The sequence below is a fragment of the Gymnodraco acuticeps genome, unplaced genomic scaffold (genome assembly GCF_902827175.1).
Source record: "Gymnodraco acuticeps unplaced genomic scaffold, fGymAcu1.1, whole genome shotgun sequence".
Taxonomy (NCBI): Eukaryota; Metazoa; Chordata; class Actinopteri; order Perciformes; family Bathydraconidae; genus Gymnodraco; species Gymnodraco acuticeps.
The window spans coordinates 489,123-513,117 of NW_022991213.1; the positions used below are offsets into that span (position 1 = coordinate 489,123).

The following is a 23,995-nucleotide window of genomic DNA, read 5'->3' on the forward strand; positions in this document are numbered from 1 at the left end:
CTCATTATGCACAATGGCTCTTTTGAATGTATCATATTATTATAAAATACTATATTGTTGCGTTTATTCGCTTATAAATATATGTAAGAGCTTTTAATGTTGTAGTTTGTCAATGTTTATCCAATTTAAAATGATTTTCTAAGGAGTAGAGTACTGCATGATATATCAAATATGTCATTTGATTTTTAATGTAAAAGAAGCATGGAACTATGAGTGTTGGATTAATGTATTAAGAGTACACTATTTTGCCTCGAAAATGTAGTACAAAATGGCATAATAAAATAGTAGTCAAGTACAGTACTTGAGTACATGTAGTTACATTCCACCACAGTACATATACATATATTTAAATCAACCCTCCCATGTTCAGCAGCTCTTGTGACAGTAGTATTACGTCTTATGGGGGAGTACATGTTATCCACACAGTGTCCTGGTGTGGGACCTGGTTCACAGCCTCTGCTGCTCCTAAAACCACCTGTCCTGACCTACATGTCACTCAGTGAGGGTCACCACGGTAACAGTGGAGTGTGCTGAGCTGCAGGCGCCATGGTGACAGTGTGGGTTATGAGCTGGGCTAAAGGCAGACATTGAGTCACAGTGGAGCCAGTGCAGAACCACACACACACACACACTATTACATACAGACAGAGCCTCATTTACTGCGCGATCTGACCTCACGCCATACAGATGATGTTTACTCATCGAGCCATACAACAAAAAACTGCACTCAGTAGTGATTTGTGAAGTCTGAGCCATGGGACCCAAACATAGTTAGAAGTGTATTGCTCTAATGTCAAGAGTTACCCTGACAACCAAAGCATTTTACATTTGAGTCATTTTATTTTTGGAGTGAAGGCCAATGGAAGCAACACAACACAACACCAGGAGGTAGATGCAGGTCCTGGTACAGACACTCATGCATTGGTAAAGTTTTGTTCTTACATTTTACAATTATACTCGGATGATTGAACAACATTTGTGTTTGAATTACAGGGAATTGGCCGAATGTGTAATTGATCTCAGCTTCCTGGAAGTAATGTTTCTGTCTAACCTATTTGTTTTCCTCTTCCTCTCAGACCCCTATGAAGACCATTCCAGCTCCCTGCGTCTCATCACCATCAAACCAATGACTGCTCAGCCCACCTACTCCTACCCCTCCTCCTCCTCCCACAGCCAGGACTCTGTGGTCCTCAATGGGGAGGTGAGTCTGCTCACACACACATATCCATAATGCACACACACCCTCAAGGCTTATCATACTCAGCTGTGAGGTGATCCTGCAGCGTTGACAGTATAAGGCAGAATCATGATGTATTAATTGTATGCCTTTACTGTGTTATAGTGTGTTATTTTAAGCCCTGATAAATAATAATGTTTAAAAATGGTCTTAGGCCATTAACATCAAGTATTTTATAATGACTTACAAGGTCAAGGTTTTAATACTGCATAAATATTTGTCACATTTAGTATAATAATTCCTATAGAACCTCCAACTGCTCCAGGGCAACCTCTCTCACACCTCTCCATTAAAGACGACATATTTTTGTCCCTCTATTGTAACATGTTAACATATTTCAATGTGCAAAAAGCTCTTTATTTGTCTCAAACTGCCTGTGCTGCAGCACCTCTTTTCACCCAGTCTGCTCTGATTGGTTAGCTGGCAGGCTCTGTTGTGATTGGTCAACCACTCAGTGATGTCCCGCTCCTTAGACTATCATTTATAAACTGTTGGAGCGTAAGCCAATAGAATGTCAGGTAAGCAAACAAAATAATCCAATGGAGGCGTTTCAGGCGATTTACTTGCACGCTACTTAAAAAAGTCCAAAAACATAACAGGGCCTCTTGAATCTGTTTTTGTGTGTGGGTGAAGCGGTCCTTTAGTCACTTCTCACTCTTTTCCTCCCTTCCTCTTTATTCCATTTCTCTCTGCACCTCTCTGCAGCTGAGACAGAGATACACAGGCTGAAGATAAATGATCCCTCAATCTATAAACATAAGACCAGAACATTGCCTCTGACCTTCTCTGGTTTCCAGTTCAGTTGCGATTGATCGAGTGTGCGTTAGCAGAAAATATCATGTTAGGGTGTGACACATTCTGTGAGTATGGAGCTGTAGGGAGTGTTTGGTATCACATTTAAAACAGAGGAACAGTCCATCATAAAAAAATAAAAAACCATCTCAATTGGTTGTTTATAGCAGATGGAGCATGAAAATGAATTTCCTTTCCTCCTCTGATGGATTGTCTGCAGGCGAACCACGCAGGGCTGAAGCAGAAGTCGGACATCGAGCACTACAAGAACAAGCTGCGGCAGAAGTCCCGGAGGAAAGGCTACGGAGAGTTCTCTCTGTCCGAGACCGGCAGCCACGGCTACAGTCACCGCGACGCCAGGCACAGTCGGCACGACAACGGGGTCAAGGAGCCACTGACCGCTGAGGAGAAGAGGGCCTCGTTCGCTGGGTGTCATAAGAGGTAAGGTGCAGTGACCTGCAGTGAGGCAGTGGGGGGGTTAATGGGGGTAGTATCTAGTATCATCTAGTGTCAGAGCCAGATTACACACATATGTTTAATAACATAAGTGTTATTTTCTGTTCATACTTAACTTCAGGCAGTGGTGCAAAGTAACTAAGTACACTTACTTAAGTATTGTACCTAAGTACTTTTTGACATAAGTATTTCCATTTAATGCTACTTTATACTTCTACTCCACTACATTTATTTTAACACTCACAGTTACTAGTTACTTTGTACAAATAGAAACACACGATGTGCAGATATTGTATAAATCAGTACAGTACTACAGTACTAATCTACACAGTATTTCTAGTATCTAAGTTTTCCAACATTGCCAAACTGTTGTCAAATACTAAATTGGTCCTACATGTATACAGTAAACAACAGTAACAAGCAACCATAATAATAATATACTGTGAAAAGATCTATTCTGTGTAATGAGAACTTTTCCTTGTGATACTGTAACTGATAATGATTCTGTTCTATATTATTCTAAAACGGGTCATTGTGCAGAATGAGTACATTTTGAAATAGTGACATTTACTTGCAGTGGAGTATTTTGAGACCATAGCATTTGTACTTTTACTTAAAGTACTTGCAGCTGCCCCCAGTATACCCTTATATGAGCCCTACTCTATCAGATATCCTAGTTTTGTTCCATTTCATCATTATTCAAGAAGTGTTAGTATAAAGTGCTTAACAAGGTTTCCACCGGGAACCACAGACTGCTGTCGATGTGCAGCTGTAGAGCATAGTTGCTTAGCAACACATAAGGAGTGAGTAGAGTGAGGGGTGATATTTGGTCAGCACATTAATATTTTAACGTTCATACAGACAAGTGTTTGTTTTGCCTCCCTGTGTCAGTTACTGAATTAACACAACCTTTACCCGGTTTTATACTTAGGCTACTGTTCAGATTATGTAAAGCAGCTGTTTGCCTTCTCAATCTGTGGATGTGTGAAGTCATATGATTGACAAGCGACGTCAGGGATGTGCAGAAACACCAGAGCATGAAGCACCACTCAGGTTTTTATGTAAAAATGGAATTTAATGTTGCTCACTTTCCACTTTTAAATGACCTGTCCATTGATTTCTGAGGCTTAACATGTTAAATCAAACTACTGATTAATAAGGTAAGACTGAGAAAATGTGTCCCAACAGTTTTTAATAATAACAATAATTACAAAGTAATAATACAAATAATTATACTAACAATAATATGCATAATACATGTTTAATTAGCGCTGCTCGAAGACACTATACATATACAGGATCAAATTCCCCAAATAATTATTACAAATTTTTTTTTTTTAAATATTAGTCACAGATTCAAAGCAACTTTGAAATGGTGAGTTTTGATTTGTGTTTTAAATATGGACAGATTAGTGCGATCATGAATGTGATTGTGAAGGGAGTTCAATCCCCTCAGGTTTAGGTTTCAACTTAAAATGTTCTAGAACCTCCACTAAAATGCAGCAGATGAGTATCTACAGTACAGCCCTGAGCTGTAGTTACAGTGTGTTTCCTCACACCTCTTCATCCAGGTACTCCCACCCACGGGAGCCCACATACTGGAGCCGGCAGTCCCTGAGCTGCCGGAGCCCGGTGGAGGCGGAGATGGACCTGCTGGTGCTGAGAGAGCGATCCCGGAGGGGCATCCGCAACAACGGCTACGACGTGAGTACCTGATCCCTCTGAGGAGAGCAGAGACAGAGGGTGTTTCTCAATGTCGAGGAAGGCTCCTCCAGAGCCACTATTTCAAGGATGCTACGTCATCGAGTCCCGCCGAAGGACTGTTCCAATGTCCAGGTCCTTGGGATTCTACTGAGGCCGGCGTCCTTCGTTGCGGGAAATTTCGAGGCTGCACATGTATCCTCCGCGGTCTTAAAATCCCCACAATGCTTTGCGCACGGACCAATTTCCAAAATCTTTGGCGGAAATCGCGCTCCATTTAAGGCGGGGCCTCGCATATGACGCACACTTGCACACCTGTTAGCCTGTTCCACCATTGTTCGTTTTCCGAGGCTAGGAAGGATTCTTGCCCCGCTTCTGAAGGACCTGACTCGGAAGACATGTCATACCAAGGAAGCGTCCTCGACATTGAGAAACACCCAGGGTCCTTTATTTCAAAAACACTGACGCAGAAGAAATGCGCACCAGTGCAAATAAAAATATGTAGGATGCAGTTCAAAGTTTTCACCAAGTGAGTAGAGGATGTGATGGGAAATATTCAGAAAAATACCCAACTGCAAACTAGGTAAAGTGTTAGAAATTAAAATCAATGTTTTGATGGCATAATGTACCTTAAATGTACCTTCAGTTTAAATGCTGTTTTATACTGAAAAACCAGAAGTTCTTGTGCACAACCAGTTGTTAAGCTTTTATTCTGAAAATCTTTCATCTCCGGTTAGCATTTAGCATGAGGCTAATATACCATTTCCTATAGAGGTGAATTTAGCAGCGATATGATATGATGTTGCACACCGAAACCTACTGATTTCAACGCTACAACTATAGACGTCGAGATATTATTATTGTTGGATATTAAATTAAGGTACAGTTTATTTGAGTACGTTATTGTTTACAGATGTGGGTAGCATGCGACAACATTCGGAACGACCGGGAACCAAACTGCTGTGAAGTATTTCCTGTATTTTTGGAGTATTGATTATAGCGTTTAGAATGTGTTAAATGAAAAGTCATGAAAGAGTTAAGGAGGAGAAAAGGCGTGTTTAAATATATATTGAATGTACAATGTCTGTATCCTCTGATATGCGTAACAACGGACATTAAAACGTTGGAGAGCCGGCCCGCAGGGAGGAGCCAGTAGAGAATATATAAACAACCGGACCTGAGGGGTTCGGCCTCTTTTCTCTGCTAGTGAGAGCCAGAGACAGCTGCTTTTCTGTCGAACAATATCCTGTTTGTGACTTTACCACGCTTTTTATTAATTAAAGTACCAATTTTGAAACAATCTCAGAGACTCCATTTAGTCTCCTTTTTAAGCATCTCTTTCCTGGACGCGAGAAGAACCACACAGATTAACAAAAGTCAAAACAAATTGAAGTTGGATTTTGTAAAACATTATATTTTTTACAGTCTTAAATATAAATCAGAGTCAGAATCAGAATTGGTTTTATTACCAAGTAGGTTTAAACAAATGAGGAATTTTCTTGGATATATCAAAAATATTCTAATATTATACATGCCGTTGATGTCAGGTAACGGAAAAACACAAAACAATACTTGAATGTAATATTGAATACAATAAAAAAATACTGAGTAAATCCAATATAAATATATTTAGTTTCCACTATATTTTAGAAAAAAGTTTTGTCAGAATAAACGTAGGTCTCTGAATTAAATCTGTGTGTGAATCTGGTGGTCAGCGCTACCTTATATTTAAGCGTTTATTGTGCTCCCACTGAAAAACTTTCCAGCATCAGTAGACTGGCTTACGAGGTTACTTGTATAGGTTGAGGTTGTTCTAGGCTGTTGCTTGGCGTGGCGAGAATATTTCTCCACTTTCTCCGGTCCCCGAGATTTGGCTTCCAGTAGCTCTGGAGAGAGCTTTCGCACTTGTGGCCACTGACGGTCATAATTTCTCTGCTTTGTTTCAAGACCCGCATCAGAAAGCTTTTGAATGGTGGTACTTCTCCAGTTGGTCTACCTGCTCTTCACGTAGCTCTGCATGTCATCATTTAGGTGCTTTTTTTTTCTGGAGATATGGCACTCCTCAATCCACTCCTCCATAGTAAGACCCCCCCGGAGGTCGAAGTTAACCTTAAATGTTTCCATCTTAAGCTTTGTTAGTTAGTTAGTTTCGTAATGGACGTAATGTAACAGTTGTAACGGTTGTAGCTTTTCTCAGACGCGGAGGGATACATGACTTGAAAGTAAAAGTAACTACAATCCTACCCGTGATATACGCTCATTATATCACGGCTAAGAACCAATCAGATTGCTTGATTTTACTTGTCCGTTTTATAATTGTACGTTAGGCCCAACCTCCCAATCAAATGCCCCCCCCATGGATTCAGGTCTGCCGCCGGGTCTGAGTACAGTTTCACATAAATGCTAATTTCAAGAAGGTTAACATTTTTATATTTTGTTGAATTTTATAGAGGTACTTATGGTTATTTTTGAGGCGTTAGTTTGTTGTGCTGTTGATTATATTATGTTACACACATTTATTCACCTAATTGATTCCCTATATAGAAAACTGCAATACAGACCTCTGACCAGCTGACTCATACAGGGTGATGATAGAACCGAAACATGGTAGTGGTGGCAGAGTAAAGCTCTGACACGTTGTTAAACTAATAAAATAATCTTCTGTGAGTATTTCTAACTTTAATCCTTTGCTCCGACTCTGATGCTGGGAGCTCACACCTCGAGGATTAACAAATCACCTTCCAGTGGACTTTAAAAACCTGCACCAAACAGAAAGATAAAGACAGAAAAGGGAGGAAATGACAAAAAGATTAGAGGAGAAGTGATTAATTTTAACGTCAGGAGAAGATGGAGAGAGGAAAAAAAGGAGCAGATGAAATGGGGAAGGGGAGATTTTGAGTGAAACGTCTTTCTGCTGCACCACAGTAACAGCCGTGTTACCTATCTGAATGTCAATGACCCTGAATATGATTATAGCCTTTTCATGGATTCAGATGGGACGCTCAATAGGGTTTAATAGCCTTGTATGCGCCAAGGAGTGTGTTTGTGCAGACAGATGCATGTTAGTGTGTGCTGATACAGCAGGTATATCACTCATCAGTTTGGTATTAATGCGTAGAATTATCCAAATCCCACAGTATACTTTGTTGTGACATGTTTGTTGTGACACTCCAGAAGCTGCGCTCCACCACGCACACCTGAAATCTGTAGCTCTTCAGATTCCTAAGATGGACAACCAAGCCCCAATACTGCTTCTCCTTGGAAGGGACATAATAAGAGTACACAAGGTGCGGGAACAGATCAATGGTCCTCACGATGGACCCTATGCTCAGAGGCTCGATCTAGGATGGGTCATCGTGGGAGACGTCTGTTTGGGAAATGTTCATAAGCCATCCATGGTGAACACTCTCTTCACAAGCAAGCTAGAGAACGGTCGTCCATCTCTCTTTCAACCTTGTCCGAATCACCTCCTCATCAAAGAAAGATACAGCGACTTTACGTCAACTGACCCCACACAGAGCTACTTCAGTGATGACACCGCCTGTGACAAAGGAGAAGACCATCTTGGGTGTACAGTGTTCCAAAGAACTAAGGAAGATAACAAAATAGCTCCCTCGATTGAAGACAAGGTCTTCATAAAGACCATGAAACAAGGGTTCCGAAAGGATGATGCCCCCTTCCCCCTTCAAGAGGCAGAGGCGACATCTTCCAGGCAACCGATCACATGACCTTAAACGTCTCTCTCCCCTCAGATGGTTCATTTCCATACGTGGTCCAGTGAAGCATATCCGCTCGGATAGAGGCACCAATTTCCACGAGCCTGCAAGCAGCTCCAGGTTCCTTCAAATATTGACAGCGTCCGTGTGGAGAGACATGAGGCTCTCACAACTCTTTTGGCAGAAGTCACGGCCATCATGAATGCAAGACCCTTGGGTCCAATATCCACCGATCCTCCAGATCCATTGGTACTGACCCCTGCTACCCTACTCACACAGAAGAAAGGTACCTTCTCAGCTCCTCCGGGGGATTTCACCCCCAAAGACCTGTACAAGCGTCACTGGCGTCAGGTTCAATTCCTTGCAGATGCCTTTTGGAACAAATGGAGGAAGCAGTACCTCTCAACCTCAATCATTTTGCTGTGGTCGTGTGTCCTGGATCTTCTATCCTGAGCACTGGATCTGAGTCCTGGACTTCGAGTCGTGGCTGAACCTGTCTCTGCGGTCCTGCCTGGCTCTCATCATACTACTTCCCTGATGGCTCCCACAGGATTGTTGACATCCTCGTGGATTCATCTTCTTATTATAGACACATGCATTTCCAAACATTTGGACTACCTATGCTGTACATTTATTATCTTTTTGATTTACACACGGCATCTATTGCACGTCTGTCCGTCCTGGGAGAGGGATCCCTCCTCTGTTGCTCTCCCTGAGGTTTCTCCCATTTTCCCTTTAAAACTTTGGGTTTTCTCTGGAAGTTTTTCCTTGTACGATGTGAGGGTCTAAGGACAGAGGGTGTCGTATTGTCATACTGATATTCTGTACAAACTGTGAAGTCCACTGAGACAAATGTAACATTTGTGATATTGGGCTATATAAATAAACATTGATTGATTAATTGAACTTTGCAGACAAGGAGTAAGTGGCACAGAAGCAAGCCAAACATTGATGTTGGAACTATTTTTCTTGTGAAAGACTCTCAAGCCAAGAGACAATGCCATTGGCATTAGTCACCAAGGCATTCCCGAGCAAAGATGAAAAAGGTCCACATCGTAGAGGTCAAGATCTCCAGAGAAGATGGTGCTAAGCTTTTCCTCAGACCTATTACAGACTTAGTCCTTCTCCTCTCCGAGGAAGACTACAAGAGCAAGTAGTGACATTCGAACATGGATATTTAGAAGCAAAATGAATAGGTGTTATCTATAGATACCAGGCAAGGAGTGTTTTGTCTTCATCAGGACATTGTTGTTAATTCGTTGGATTTATCTCCCCCGGTTGGCAGTAGTTGAAATTAGTAAAATATGTAACATGTGACCTAGTGAGGAAGCAACATGTGAACAGGACAGCCACATGTTTTTTTATCGACTACAATCCGCTCTAATCCTTGACGTTCCATGCCCTTGGTCGCATTATTGGTATGTACAAGTGATATAGTGTTCTTTCATTTCCAGTTAATATGTGAAGCAATTAATAATATTTATAGAGAATATTTTTGGGATGATAGTTAATGTGTGTTGTAAACTCCTCTGTAGAACTACCGTTAGCAACAGCCATAATTTTGTGCTACAGCCATGTGTGTGTATGTTCTTTGGTGTTAATTAAATGTATGATGTATGATGTGTGTAAATATTCTTTTGCATATTTATGTACTTCTTGTATTGTGTTTTGTTACTAGTTTCACCCTTTCTTCAACATTAAAAGCAATTAAAGGACATCTACAGTCTCTAGTTCTTGATGGTGGAAGGTGTTTAGCTGAAAGTCAAATTGCACAAAAGATACGTGCACGTAGGACGACACAAACATGATTATCCTATTTTAACCATCATTGAGCAAAACATAAATAATACTAGTAATTGTACATAGCCACAGACACACAGTTAAATTATACTCTATGATACGGAGATGATTTATCGGCAAACTTTTGAAATGTACATGATATGGACCGGCAATGTATTCCAGTTGACTGTGGCTCTGCATGTGACTGTTTTCTGTTTGATATTTGATTTAGTTTTGGGTGATATGAACCTTCCTTCTATTGCATGTCATGTTTGATAGTTATGTTGAGCATACTGCTATATAAACATATGTATTAATATATGTGGTAAGTGTGTCACTGTAATATTTCTGGAAACATTTTAACATTGCATTAGTCTGTCTGACAGTTAGCCAGTTCAGTTTATCCAGTGTTCCCGTCACTCTGGGAGCTGATCAGACTGACACCAACATCCCTCGTATACTCCTCAGAGAATTAGTTCTTAGGGAACCAGAACTTCTTACCGTACGGTCGCTCAGAGGTGGTGACTTGATTTGTCAGGATCACGTGTGATTTGGTTGTCCTCACGTCACCGCTGTCCCGCTGACCCTGCAGGGCGAGGCTGAACCGTTTGAGGAGACCAACGTAGACCGGCTGATGAGCTCCCTGGGTTACGGAGGCGGATCCACCGGCACCGGCAGCCTGGGGGTGAAAGCTCACCGCGGCTCCGACTCCTCCACGCTCAGCTCCCAGCCATCCATTGATGAAGTTCGCACGCAGATGCACATGTTGCTAGGCAACGCCTTCAGCCTGGCACCTCCGGACCACGACCCCCCTTCTCCTCCTACCAAGTACATTTACACATGATTTATTTCTAAGCACATCTGCATGTTTTAAACTACAGAATAGAGAGAGAAACAGGATGTCTGTGACCCCACGCTGTTTTTCATAAAGTACACCAGAGAACAACCAGAGAGAGTGGGAGTGTTACTGTCCACTAATGTTTTTGTTAATATTCCTCTCTCTTAAAAGCAGCCATCACCACCACCACGCCCACAGGGCCTACAATCCCTCCCACACCAGCCACTACAGCGACGGGGTGACCAGCGCCCCTGGGACCATGAACCATCCCTGTGGGGGCCGGCAGAGGAGCGGCTACGAGGACATGCACCAGTGCAGCCTGCCTAAACCGGTGAGAAGCACTAGGAATAATAATAATAATAACAAATAATAATGAAACATTTTATTTGGAGGGGCCTTTCACGACACCCTACAAGTCATAAAGTTCTCTAAAAGGTTCAAAACACCAAAATATGACTGTTCACGTCTTTTGTTTTTATTTAAAGAAAAAGGCCAACTTTTGTAACATAATCATGACCTCTGTAGTCGAGACTATAAAGAACTACATTACCCACGCCGTCGAGTCACAGCCTCTTTTGTTTTGATTTGTTGGACTGTTGTAAAGGCCTATTTTCTGTGTTGAATGTGTTTCGAAAGTATATCATTTTATTGTGAATAAACGCGAGTCCGCATCATGGGAAGCCAAACAAGTAAACAACTGTAAGTTAAAACAAATAAACGAATGATAACACCTTAGCACTGTCTGTTTAAGGCGTCTAATGGCGCGTTTCCACTGCAGCGGGGTAGCCCCGTTTAAGCGTCCCTAAGCGTCCTCACTCTGGCCTCGGGCTGCCTCGCTGGCCGGCCCAGGCCGTGGCGCATTTCCATTACAGTTTAGGACCTGGGGTAGCAACGCAGTGTAGGCGGGGCGATCGGCTTTGTTTTTGTTCACATTTCGAGTTGTTCCGTCGAGCTCCCGCTGGATTTGATCATCCCCAATGAGATGTAGGAACGTCGTCACCCCCTCGGTCGACCACGGTGTGCTTTTCTTATTAGACGTAGCCATTTTTGTAGCTCCTCCGTTTACAAAATGCTGTGTATAAAAATGCTGCAAGCTTGCTTCTAGATATATATGCGACGCTAGGGATGAACTCGCGCGCAATCTTGTGACGATTCTCTCTGACCAATCAGCAGTCGAGAGTGTTGACGTCACTAGTTCAGCCCTGGCCCTGGTCTGAGGGAACCACGATTTTATGAGGCCGGAAAAAGAGGGAAAAAGTACCCGCTGGCCGGTACTAGGCTATATGGAAACGCCACCAAAAACCGGCCTGGCCGCTTGAGGACGGTTAAGGACGCTTAAACGGGGCTACCCGCTGCAGTGGAAACGCGCTATAAGCGGCTTGATGGAAACAAAGGAAGGAAGCATTGACGAAGGTGTAAACATAAAAAGAGACATTTTAAGCAGACCCAAATGAGAGGGAACAGGCAATTTCAGGGAAACAGAGAACGAATAGAACTATGAGTCCAGTTCTTGAAGTATGTCATTGTTTGTTTTGTAACTCTACCCTAATACAATGGAGATAAATGAAATTCCATATGTGGTGCTGTTGACAAGCTGTTTTGAAAATGTCTTCAAAAAGTAGTTGAAATAAAACGTATTAACAGGAGAGATTCTATGAAGAGAATAGATTACGAAAGGTAACCATATGACATACATCACAAACTCTTGTGACAAGTATGCATTTTACCACAATGAATTATTTTACCATAGTTTTGCCTGAATCAAATATAATTATTTCCTTCTTTATGATTAAATACGATTAAATATACTAACTAATCATTGTTGGAAAAAAAGGATTTAGAGAGTCTCAATATTTGCAATGAAAATGTTTATTCAACATATATTCTTTGAATCCACTGTTTATATTAATAATGTATTATATAGGCTTAGAGAAATCCAATGAATACATCACAATGTACTCATAAGTTCAGAATGGTTAATTATTAATGAAATAATTTGTAAGTCCGTATCATGCTTATTTTTTAATTACTACTGGGATCATAGATTTGTTATTTTATGAGCACATCAAAGATTTTGCACCAAAAAAAGTAGAGGAAATAGAATATAAGTAGGAGTACCATGCTGCACAAAATGAGGATATTAAAACGAAGTGCAAGTATTTACACAAGTTCAGTCCTTGAGTTCATGTTTTTGTTATTAGACACTCATAAATCAGCATTCGGGTCAGCACTCAGTGACCAAATATTCAATGCTATGCTAATTAAAAACATGTAGACAAAGTTGAAGCCTGAGTAATGGTGCCAGTAAACAAAAAACCTCCTTGAGCCAATTATACATCTTCAGGTTTTATATATATTTTGCACACATGGAGTTATTATCTGCAGACGGAGGTGGAAGAAGTACTCAGATTGTGTACTTAAGTAAAAGTAGGAGTACCAGAGTGTAGGAATACTCTGTTACAGTAAAAGTCCTGCTTTCAAATTCTATTCGTATTAGCATTAAAATATACTTAAAGTACCAAAAGTAAAATTAGTCATTGTGCAGATTGTTCCATTTCAGAATAATATATGATATGTTTTATAATGATTGATCATTAAAGTGTTCTCAAAGCTGGTAAAGGTGCAGCTAGTTTGAATTACTTTATATACTGCAGGGTAGCTTGTGAATTACTCCAGGTGGAACTAAAGTCTGACTTAACACTTGATTATATTTCACATCATTAATCCAAATCTGTAAAGTAATTAAAGGTACTTAATAATGTAATGGAGTAAAAGTACACGATTTACCTCTGAATTGTAGTGATGTAGAGGTACAAAGTGGCAAACAATTGAAATACTCAAGTAAAGTACAAGTCCCTCAAAATTGTACATATTTACAGTATTTAAGAGGTAAGTATAAAGAGTTACTTAACATCACTATCTGCAGATAGGGTCAGCAACCACACAACCTTTAATAATTCAATAATTCCAAATTGTCAGTTGATCCGTAAGAATGCAGAAATGCTTACTGTTAGTGCTCTGTGTGCAGCTATTCAGTAAGAGAGAAGCTTTGCAGAGATTAAAGAGACGTGGATTGAACACAAACCACCAACGACAACAGCCTCATGCAGCTCCGGTCTGCTTTTATCTTTGGTTTTCTTCAATCAGACACCCATCTTATTTTCTAGCCTTCTTCGTTTGCCTGTTAATCCTTTCCCTCTTTTTCTTTATGTTTCTTACTGTCTAGAGTCCAGATGCTAGTGAATATTTCTCTAAGTTTTATTTTTGGCTTCTGCAGGGTTTCCGCTTCACCCAGCTTCCTGATATGGGCATCGGATCTCCTCCGCCTCTGATCCCCTCCAGACCAGGACCCCCACCTGGGACCTCATTACGACGGTAGCACACAAATACAGACACACAAACATTAAAAAAGACACGATCCAAACCAATTTAATATCAGTTCAAGGTTCAAGGTTCTTTATTGTCAAACTAACATAGCTACAGAGTAATTATGTCGTTGAAAATCATAGGTCACAGGCTTCTCCAACAATGCAACACAATAATACAGATAAGCATATTAAAACAATATTAAAATATACTATATTAAAGGTGGGGTAGGTAAGTTTGAGAAACCGGCTCGAGTGCGCTAGAATTTGAAAATACACAACCGGAGAAAATCTGCCACTTCCTTACAGAGCCCCTCCTCCAACACACACGAACACACACATGACCAATGAGGGCACGAGATAAGTTTGTGCACAGATGGAAGGCTGACAGGCAGGTAGGCCATCCAGTTACTTTAGCCGGGCCGGCTCAGATGATTGGTTGTACTTTTTACAGTACTACGGCTTCCACAGATGACATTTTTTTATGGATTTATTGTCAAAGCACTTAAGATATTCATTGCTATCGGGATGTTAAGAGCATTCCATGGAATATAACAAAAAGTGTATCTCGAGCCGGTTTCTCAAACTTACCTACCCCACCTTTAAGAGTAATACAAAAAGAAAAATAGTTTAAAAAAAGTGAGGAAAAAAAAAGTGGAATAGTGCAATACGAGTCTATATACAAGTTATTGGAATGATATATTAGATAATAGATAAATAATTACTAAGTAGCAGATGAATGTTATTAAATTGTTTCAGCAGTTCAGTTGTTTAATATTCTTATTGCCTGTGGGATGAAGCTGTCTCCGAATCTGGTTGTTTTTGTCCGGATGCTGCGGTAACGCCTGCCAGACGGCAGCAGACAGTTTGTGGCTGGGGTGATGGGGGTCTTTTATAATCCGAAGGGCTTTCCTCCTGAGCTGCTGGGAGTAAAGATCCTCCATGGATGGCAGCTCCGTCCTGGTGATGTTCTGTGCAGTTTTCACCACCCTCTGTAAAGCCTTACGATTGAGGGCGGTGCAGCTGCCGTACCAGGCTGTGATGCAGCCAGTCAGGATGCTCTCTATGGTGCACCTGTAGAAGGTCAGGATGCTCTCTATGGTGCACCTGTAGAAGTTGCAGAGTATCCTGGAGTCCATGTTGAACCTCCTCAGCCTGCGGAGGAAGAAGAGCCGCTGTCAAGCTTTCTTGGTGATGGTGGTGGTGTGAAGAGTCCATGTCAGGTCCTCAGTGATGTGGACACCGAGGAACCTGAAGCTGCTGACTCTCTCCACCGTAGTCCCATTGATGGCGATGGGGGCGTGTCCCTCTCTCTGCTGCTTCCTGTAATCCACAATCAGCTCCTTTGTTTTGCTGACGTTGAGATGGAGGTTGTTGCCCTGGCACCAAGATGTCAGGTTTTCGACCTCCTCTCTGTACGCCGTCTCGTCGCCGTCTGTGATCAGGCCGATGACGGTCGTGCCGTCAGCAAACTTCACGATGGTGTTGGAGCTGTGTGTGGCCACGCAGTCGTGAGTGAACAGGGAGTAGAGGAGAGGGCTGAGCACGCAGCCTTGAGGGGCTCCGGTGTTGAGGATCAGGGTGGAGGATGTGATGTTTCCCACCCGCACTGCCTGGGGTCTGCCCGTCAGGAAGTTCAGGATCCAGTCACAGAGGGCGCTGTTGAGCCTGAGGTCTCTGAGCTTGATGACCAGCTTGGAGGGCACAATGGTGTTGAATGCTGAACTGTAATCAATGAACAGCATTCTCACATATGTGTTCCTCTGGTCCAGGTGTGAGAGGGCAGTGTGGATGGTGAGGGCTATGGCGTCGTCTGTGGCAAACTGCAGGGGGTCCAGAGAGTCAGGGAGGGAGGAGGAGATGAAGGTTTTGACTAACCGCTCAAAGCACTTCATAATGATGGAGGTGAGTGCTACTGGGCGGTAGTCATTGAGGCTGGTGGTTATTGTTTTTTTGGGGACAGGAACGATGGTGGAGTGTTTGAAACATGTGGGGACTACAGACTGCAGCAGGGACCTGTTGAAGATGTCTGTGAACACCTCAGCCAGCTGAACTGCACACACCCCGAGAACACGGCCAGGGATGCCATCAGGTCCAGGAGCCTTGTGTGGGTTAACCCTTTTAAAGGATTTGCACACATCTGCCCTGTTTAAAACAAAAGGGCAGGGCTCCTGATCCTTCTCCGCACCCCCAGCCTGGCTGCTCTCAAATCGTGCAAAAAAAACTGTTCAGCTCATCTGGGAGAGATGCGCACGCAGACACTCCCGCAGCACCCCCCGCTGCTCCTTTGCAGTCTGTCATTGTTCTTAGTCCCGCCCACATGTTCCGGGTGTTACAGCCTTTGAAGTCAGATTCCACCTTGGCCCTTTCTCATTTAATCAAATCCCCCTCCTCGACTCCTCGACTCCTCGGTCCTCCGGTAGTGACCCGGAAATGAATTTTAGCGCGCCATGTTGAAGGACATCTCATTTCTCTCAATGCACTTCGAGGACCGAGGATCGAGCGTCGAGGAGTCTCTCTGGAGGAGCTATAACCGAGGATACACTGATGGGTCCTCCACAGTCCTCCACGGCTCCTTCGTGGATGCATTTCCGGGAACAGAGTTGTTTCAAAGCGTCGTGACGCACGGCCGGACTTATCTCAGCCAATGACAGCTCTGCATGCATCCCCTGGATATTATTTTATTAACTGCTCTCATCGCAACGCAATGTTTACAGAGAGAACAGCTGTGAGGTCCGTGCAGAAAGCAGAGCAGTGTGTATAATATATATCACTCAGTATAACAGGCCTACTCTCTTTATTTGCTGTTGTTTAGTAGATATCTACAAACAAAGAGTCGATATTTTTCTAAAACCATTTAGTGCTTCACATAATAAAATACACAACGGCTGTAGCCTGATAATATGCTTTAGGAGCTGTAGGTGTGTGTGGTACAGTGTGTAGGTGTGTGTGTTGTACAGTGCGTAGATGCAGCGGACAGACAGGTCTCAGTTGGTTTGGTGTCCTCTGCTTACTTTTAATACTTGTAAATAAAACTTTTGGCCCGTAATTTATTTCCCTCATTGTAGCGACCAGAGAGGGGGGGGATATATCCAGTCTCTGATAGTGTTATGTTATTATGAGAGTGCTCTGTTTGATTCTGAAATGGTATATATTTATATGTGTGTGTGTGTGTGTGTGTGTGTGTGTGTGTGTGTGTGTGTGTGTGTGTGTGTGTGTGTGTGTGTGTGTGTGTGTGTGTGTGTGTGTGTGTGTGTGTGTGTGTGTGTGTGTGTGTATGTGTGTGTCCGCATCTGTAGCCTGTTATTGTCTCATTATACCGCACGGTGAATGAATTAAAAGTAAATATATAAGTCATCATGAACACATCTGTCCATCAGACAGAGGGCTGCTGTGCCACCTGTCATCATTAATGGACGTCTCTTTAAAATGACCGCTCAGAGGAGAGGAGTTCTCATTTCTCTAACCGCCTGCTGCTTCCCCTCCTCTCCTCGGTTCCCCTCCTCCGTCGAGGAGGGGAGTTAGAGAAATGAGAAAGGGCCCCTGTCTTTGTATTGTCTCTTTGCGCTGCTGATTGCTCTCCGGAGTTCATACCTAGAAAACCTGAACTCCTCCAAATCTCCAGCTCTGTGCGCGCTTTCAGCTTGGTACGAACCTCGCCGTGTATCCAGGGCTTTTGATTTGGGAATGTTTGTTTGTACAGAAACCTTCGGTACCACGTCATCGATGCATTTCCCAATGTAGCAGATGACCGTATCCGTGTGTGTGTTGATGTTGTTGTCCTCAAACACACTCCACTCCGGCAAAGCAATCCTGCAGAGCTGAATCCGACTCCTAACTCCATCTGTTGTTTCCGGTTTAAGTTTCTGCTTGTAAGCAGGCAGCAGTAGTAGTGAGATGTGGTCTTACCGAAGGGAGGGCGAGGGAGAGCCTTATAACCATGTTTGAAAGGGGAATAAACATGGTCCAGTATATTTTCCCCGCGTGTCGGACAGCTGATGTGCTGGTAGTAGCCTACTTCGGTATATAGGACCTTCTTCATGTTAGCGGTGTTAAAATCCCCTGCTACAATGAATGCTGCTTCTGGCCGTGAAGTCTCCATGCTGTCTATAAATCCAAACAACTCTCCTAGTGCCGTGTTGTTGTCGGCGAGTGGCGGAATATACGCAGCTGTTTTTAAGTTGAATATCTACCACAACTTTATATCCACTTTGCTATTAGCATGAAAAATAAATGCTCTCATGTGGCTTTAAAAGTATTCCTGGATGACTTGATAGCCAATCAGAGTGCAGCACTGGGGCTAATCACAGTATCAGATGATTCATATTTGGAGAGTGCACAGGAACAAAAAATTAAAACTAATGAATTTTAATCAGCAATCACATGAGTCAACTCTCCTCCCCTTCCTCTCCCTCTCAGGCCCATATGTTAGTCCGCTTCATTTGATCTGAGCAGCTTCTTCATTTAAATGCTGTTGCTGTGCACCATGTTGCGGGGCACTTTAGCACTGCAGAGAGTGATTGACTGTTCTGCTGTTTGTGGACTGCAGGGAGGGGCGTGCCTGCCATCTAGTGGACAAACTGAGAAAATAACGCTTAACCTCGTAAACTATGGGATTAGTTTTGTATCATAAAGATAAAGCAACACTTTCTCAGAATAAAGCAAAACTATGAGTTTAAAAGAAAAAAAAACTAAGTCAAGCAAAATAAAATACATTTCAAAAATAAAACTATAAGTTGCAAACAAATCATTTGTGTAATCATGTAAACTATAAGTCTTTCTTCTTTGTTTTAACATAGGTTTTTGTTTGCAGTTCTTGTTTCTTCTTTCTCAATGGTCAGACTTTTGCTCTCGCTGCAGCTCTCTCGTTTGCGCTCCCTCATTTTTTGTTTGAGATTTTGACACAAACATCCCAGGTGGGCGGGACTTTCAGGGGTGTGTCCCCATTGGCTACTCAGCTTTTGAGTGACAGCCCACTACACCACAGATCATACAGTTCAGTCCAGCGCCATAGTCTATATGGCGCTGGTGCAACTCATGCAGCAAACTCCGGAGTCCACTCGGCCACGTTAGTGTCGGTGTCTCCTGAACATATCAGACTTACCTTATGGATTGCAGTGCATTGTACTTGTGATGTGTAGTTCATACTTTATTCCAACTTTAAATATTTGAATACCTGAACACAGTGCTGCTGTTCAATAATTTCCTAATTTGGGATTGATAAAGTGTCTGTCTATTTATTTTATAGATTAAAAAAACACATCTATGTATTTTTAAGCTAAAGGTGATACACTATATAAACTGTATACTATTATTTTTCAAAGACATGTTACATTTCAAAAGCATATATTGCTATGTTTAGGACAAACAATTAAAGACTGCTTTAATTGAACACATTCTGCAATATAAAAGTGGCAGATTTGCTTTATTAAACAGACCAGACCGGTTGCATACCAACACAATTAGGAACATGCTCACATCTTACTATGTTGGTCTGAAGAGCTGAAGCATTCATACACAATGGATAAAATCGGTGGTTTCATTCTATATCCTGTGAGAAAATGATGTACATTTAGCATTACAAATTCGACATACTATTCCTAGCCTGAGGAACATATGAATAATCAACAGATTTGAATGGAATCTCTAACATTTTCATGTAGAATAAAGACAAAAGAGTGATTATACAAATTACATTTATTGAAATTTGAACCAGAAGATGAAGTCTCAAAGAATGTTTTAAATAAAAGGAGATAAAACAAAAAGGTGGATAATAATTAAATCTATTAAATGTATATGTAAAGACATTTGGTCAAATGAAATGACACTGAGCCAGTGATAACAGTAACGCCAGCGTGGATGAAGCTGGTGCAGTTCTTTCTTCATGCCCCCCCTCCGTGCTGTCCCCTCAGAGGAAGTGGGCAAACGGGATAAGACTCTGGACGCCACGCTGTCTCAATGATCCACACTGTTAATATGAGAGGAAAATAAATGTTTTAGGAAATGAAAAATATGAAGTTAACAAATAAAACACAGCTCATGGACGGTAGGTTTTCCTACAAAGTTAACTCAGCCTCCATTGATTTTCATATCAAATTAGCGTGTTAATAAAATAAGATATCGTGGCTTATACTTGCATATCTAAACAGAATCATGAAAACCTGTTGGTAGAGTCAGGCACACGAGTCCGTTTGAGTGTGTGCGCCGGTGTCTGAACGCTCACTCACTGCTAGCTATGTAGCTAACTGTTAGGCTACTTAGCTTGCATTGTTATGGATCTAAAGGTAGCACAAGCTAACTTTCATAGCACAGCTTTACTTCTCACTTAACACAATAAAGAAACAGACCGTATAGTACAAACAACACAAATGATCAATACTTACATATATTTTCACTTGTAGTATTATAATAATTGAAATGCTGGTTCTTCTGGGGGTCTTCTGTCCACGCTCAGCTAGCTACCGCACCGCAGCTGCCTGCACTCGCTGGAGGACTGGGCTGTCACTCAAAAACTGAGTAGCCAATGGGGACGCACTCCTGAAAGTCCCGCCCACCTGGGATGTTTGTGTCAAAATCGAAAACAAAAAATGAGGGAGCGCAAACGAGAGAGCTGCAGCGAGAGCAAAAGTCTGATCATTGAGAAATAAGAAACAAGAACTGCAAACAAAAACCTATGTTAAAACAAAGAAAAAAGACTTATAGTTTACATGATTACACAAATGATTTGTTTGCAACTTATAGTTTTATTTTTGAAATTTATTTTATTTTGCTTGACTCAGTTTTTTTCTTCTTTTAAACTCATAGTTTTGCTTTATTCTGATAAAGTGTTGCTTTATCTTTATGATACAAAACTAATCCCATAGTAACAAGCTCCATCTGTGATGTACTGCAGAAAAAAGCAATACAAATATATTTAAAATAAACAATTTAACTTTCAATATTTGTAATTTGTATTTTGTATGGCAGATACATCGCTGTTGATTTAAATGGCATGTGGCTTACTTTTGTTACTGAAAACCAGGAATAGAAAGCAGTTAATGAGTCAGCTTGTCATAAATCAGATCCTCCGTGCAGGGACAGTGCAGTGTAATTGCTCCTTAGTATGCACGGTGACGCATTAGTGTGCACAGCACTGCATTATGGTCCAGGGCATTAGCTGGCAATGACATCCTCTGCCCTGCGGCGTGCGGCTGTAGTGTAGCATGTTCCAGGGTTAGTGTTGGAACAGTGCAGAGGAGAGGACAGTAGATAAGGAGGAGGAGAATATTACAGATATTGGTCTACAAAGATATTATTTAGATGCTAGGGAGATGAGTCAAAGAAAAAATTACAACTATTATTTCAAAAAGAAATATAATATTTAATAATCTTATATATTGTGTATTTTGTCATTTTATTTCAGCATGAAGGTATAGTTGCAAATGATTATCCTTATTACCAGGGATAATAAGTCTGGTGGGGACATATTAAATACTTTATATATTTATTTTGGCTAGCCTAAGAGAAGGGGAATTTGTTTTGGTTGACCTAAAAGGGGGTGAATTTAAATAAACTGAGATTATTATATTTAATACATATTGGATTATCTTTGTCCCTTCTTGGTTTTCCTGGAAACATTTGTTTTCATGGCTTCAGTAGGTTATGCAGTGGAGTCTGTTTATGCCCATGACTGAAGTATACTATACTTGGTGTATGCATAGAGATACGTAATTGAATAAAAAGAAAAAAAAACATGACTTCTCAGCTAGCAGTTCTATTTTGTCTATCTTTTTGCACCAGAAACATATGATAAAAGTACTAAGAGTTCAAAGCTGATTTGACCAGTTCGACCTATCCGTCCCTCTCTTCTATGTTTGAGCTTGATTTGAGCTGCTGTATTAAAACCCTGCAGTAAAAAGCATGCAAATGTATTTAATAGTTGTGTGATTGCCATGTGTTTCCTCCCCTCTCCTCTCAGCTCCACCCCTGATGTTAGTCTGAAGCCCCGTGTGTCAGAGGTCCCCGACCTGCAGGCCCAGCAGCACAACGGGGCCCCCTACCTGCCGCTGTCCCGGACCCCCTTCCCCGCTGTCACCGTGGACCAGTCCATCTCCAACTACTCAGGTATGAGACTCAGAACACGGCACATCGGCCAACGCTCTTACGTCATCAGCCCCTCACGTCTCTAAAGATTTATGTTTAAAAGAAGCGCGTTTTTCAAGATAGAAAAGAACAGCTGTTGATCAAATCAAGCGCTACCTACAGCCAGTGTTGGAGAGGTTTTTGGACTTCCCTTTTGGAGAGCTGTCAACAGCTGTTTGCTGCTCTGGCTGTGAGCCCCTCACCCTCATTGCACCTCACTATATTCTGTGTTATAATCCACTCACATATGATATGGTGTTTACTATAAAACGTTTGCAAGAGCACAATATTGTATATCCTATTCATGATCCTCTTGATCTCAAAGTAGTGTAATTAACTTCATTTAAACTTGTTTCCGTTTATGACAAATTGCCGTAAAAAGTGACCTTTTTTTGATCAGAAGCATTGCAGCAGATTATGGAAGTGTAAATAATATCAAAATAATGGTGATTATATATTGGCTATCATCACACATGATCATTTGTATCCCACCCATCCCACCCAACATAACAAATCGCAATTCAACCCCTGAACTCAAAAAATGAACCGTTGACTTTAATCAAATGTATTTTGTCAACAGATTATTGTATTAAGTTAGTTGAACCTAATTTTGTTTTTGTTTGAACATAATATTATTGCTTCCAACTAACCTAATACAATTATGTGTAATCTTTTGTCAAAATACACCGAAGTCGACGTTTTATTTATTTATGAGTGTGGGTATGACAGAGTGCTGCTGTTGAAATGCATTATAAGTGAAGTTCATTTGCTAAACAAACGTCTACACCTGACAGGAAACCCAATCACAGCCGTCTACGCTATATCTGCCAACCGCCCCGGGTACTCGGATTACTTCGTCATGTCGCCGCCGTCCTCATATCGGAGCCCGTCCTGGATGTCCTACCCCCCCGAGCCAGAGGACCTGCCGCGGCAGTGGAACGACACACCAGTGAGACACACACATGTTGTACTTTAATACACGACAAGCTGTAAACACTGGTGTCTGTTCAGTGTGTGAAGCATGTCCTCTCTTGTCCCCGCAGAACTCCCATCATCTTGAAACCATCTGTTGAAGCTCTGCGGCGACACTGAGGGGGAGCAGCGCACACATCGGTGGGTGGGAACATCTCAGCACTGCTGTGTTAGGTTGTCATGGTTTATATTGATTGGAGAGGGGTTTTTTATATAAAAAAATCAATCTATACCTCAAGATGCTGGGCACCTAAGGTGAACATTTTGATAAAGTTAGGTATATTCGTTCATTCATTATTTTAGGAAATGTTCTCTATTTGCAGAAAGTAAAAAAAAATGTTTTTCAAAACTCTGTGAAACATAACCCTTAATTTGATGCAACAGGGTGCGGAGATTGTGTACCTTTTAAAGTGTTGTAAAGAACAAACAAAGAATATGCTAATAATCGCATATGCTACACTTATAGAAAAATCGATATGGTAATAGATCACTACTTTATTCAAATGTCGCAATTTGACTGATATCATTTTACATCATTTATGCGATAAGGAGTTTTGTAGAGGGAAAACACAGCTTCCGGCGCTAACAGACTTGCTAATAGTCAGTTTGCAAACTCACAATTAGTCGCTAAGGGGACAGAGAGTTCACACAGTTTATTCAAAGAAGTATTCTGCATACATTATTCTTTACTGGAGCAGTTCAAACAGAGGAGTATATATAAAAATGGACAGTGGAACTAAGTTAAAAATCCAATTAAGCGTATTTTATTTTGGACTCTCTGGTTCTCCATCCCCCAATCTCCAGCACTGTCAGCTTGCTATTGGTCAACAACACCATTTATAAAGGTTCAGAAAGGTTCAAAAATCCTTTATTCATCCCACAACGAGAAACACTTTCATTATTACAACAAGGGGACAGAGCAGACAAAAGCACTTTAAAGATTAATAGCTAAACATATTAAATAAAAACAATTAGGGAATCTGGATAGCTCAGTGGTCAGAGCTGTCGTCCAATTGCT

General features: G+C 41.6%; 1 protein-coding gene across 6 annotated transcripts in view; it reads left to right on the plus strand.

Moving 5' to 3' along the window:
- The window catches only part of kiaa1549la (KIAA1549-like a), a 161,656-nt gene that overhangs the window by 133,540 nt on the left and 4,121 nt on the right, over positions 1 to 23,995 (plus strand). For 3 of the 6 annotated variants that reach the window (XM_034238661.1, XM_034238662.1, XM_034238665.1), the window contains 9 exons: positions 1,077 to 1,201; positions 2,250 to 2,470; positions 4,057 to 4,189; positions 10,274 to 10,509; positions 10,691 to 10,850; positions 13,797 to 13,894; positions 21,842 to 21,987; positions 22,800 to 22,954; positions 23,049 to 23,118. In XM_034238661.1, the coding sequence (XP_034094552.1) occupies positions 1,077 to 1,201; positions 2,250 to 2,470; positions 4,057 to 4,189; positions 10,274 to 10,509; positions 10,691 to 10,850; positions 13,797 to 13,894; positions 21,842 to 21,987; positions 22,800 to 22,954; positions 23,049 to 23,078 (1,304 nt within the window). In that variant the 3' untranslated portion in view covers positions 23,079 to 23,118. Of the gene's footprint in view, positions 1 to 1,076; positions 1,202 to 2,249; positions 2,471 to 4,056; positions 4,190 to 5,099; positions 5,196 to 10,273; positions 10,510 to 10,690; positions 10,851 to 13,796; positions 13,895 to 21,841; positions 21,988 to 22,799; positions 22,955 to 23,048; positions 23,119 to 23,995 lie in introns of those variants that run through there. The other 3 variants (XM_034238664.1, XM_034238663.1, XM_034238666.1) reach the window with 3 other exon arrangements.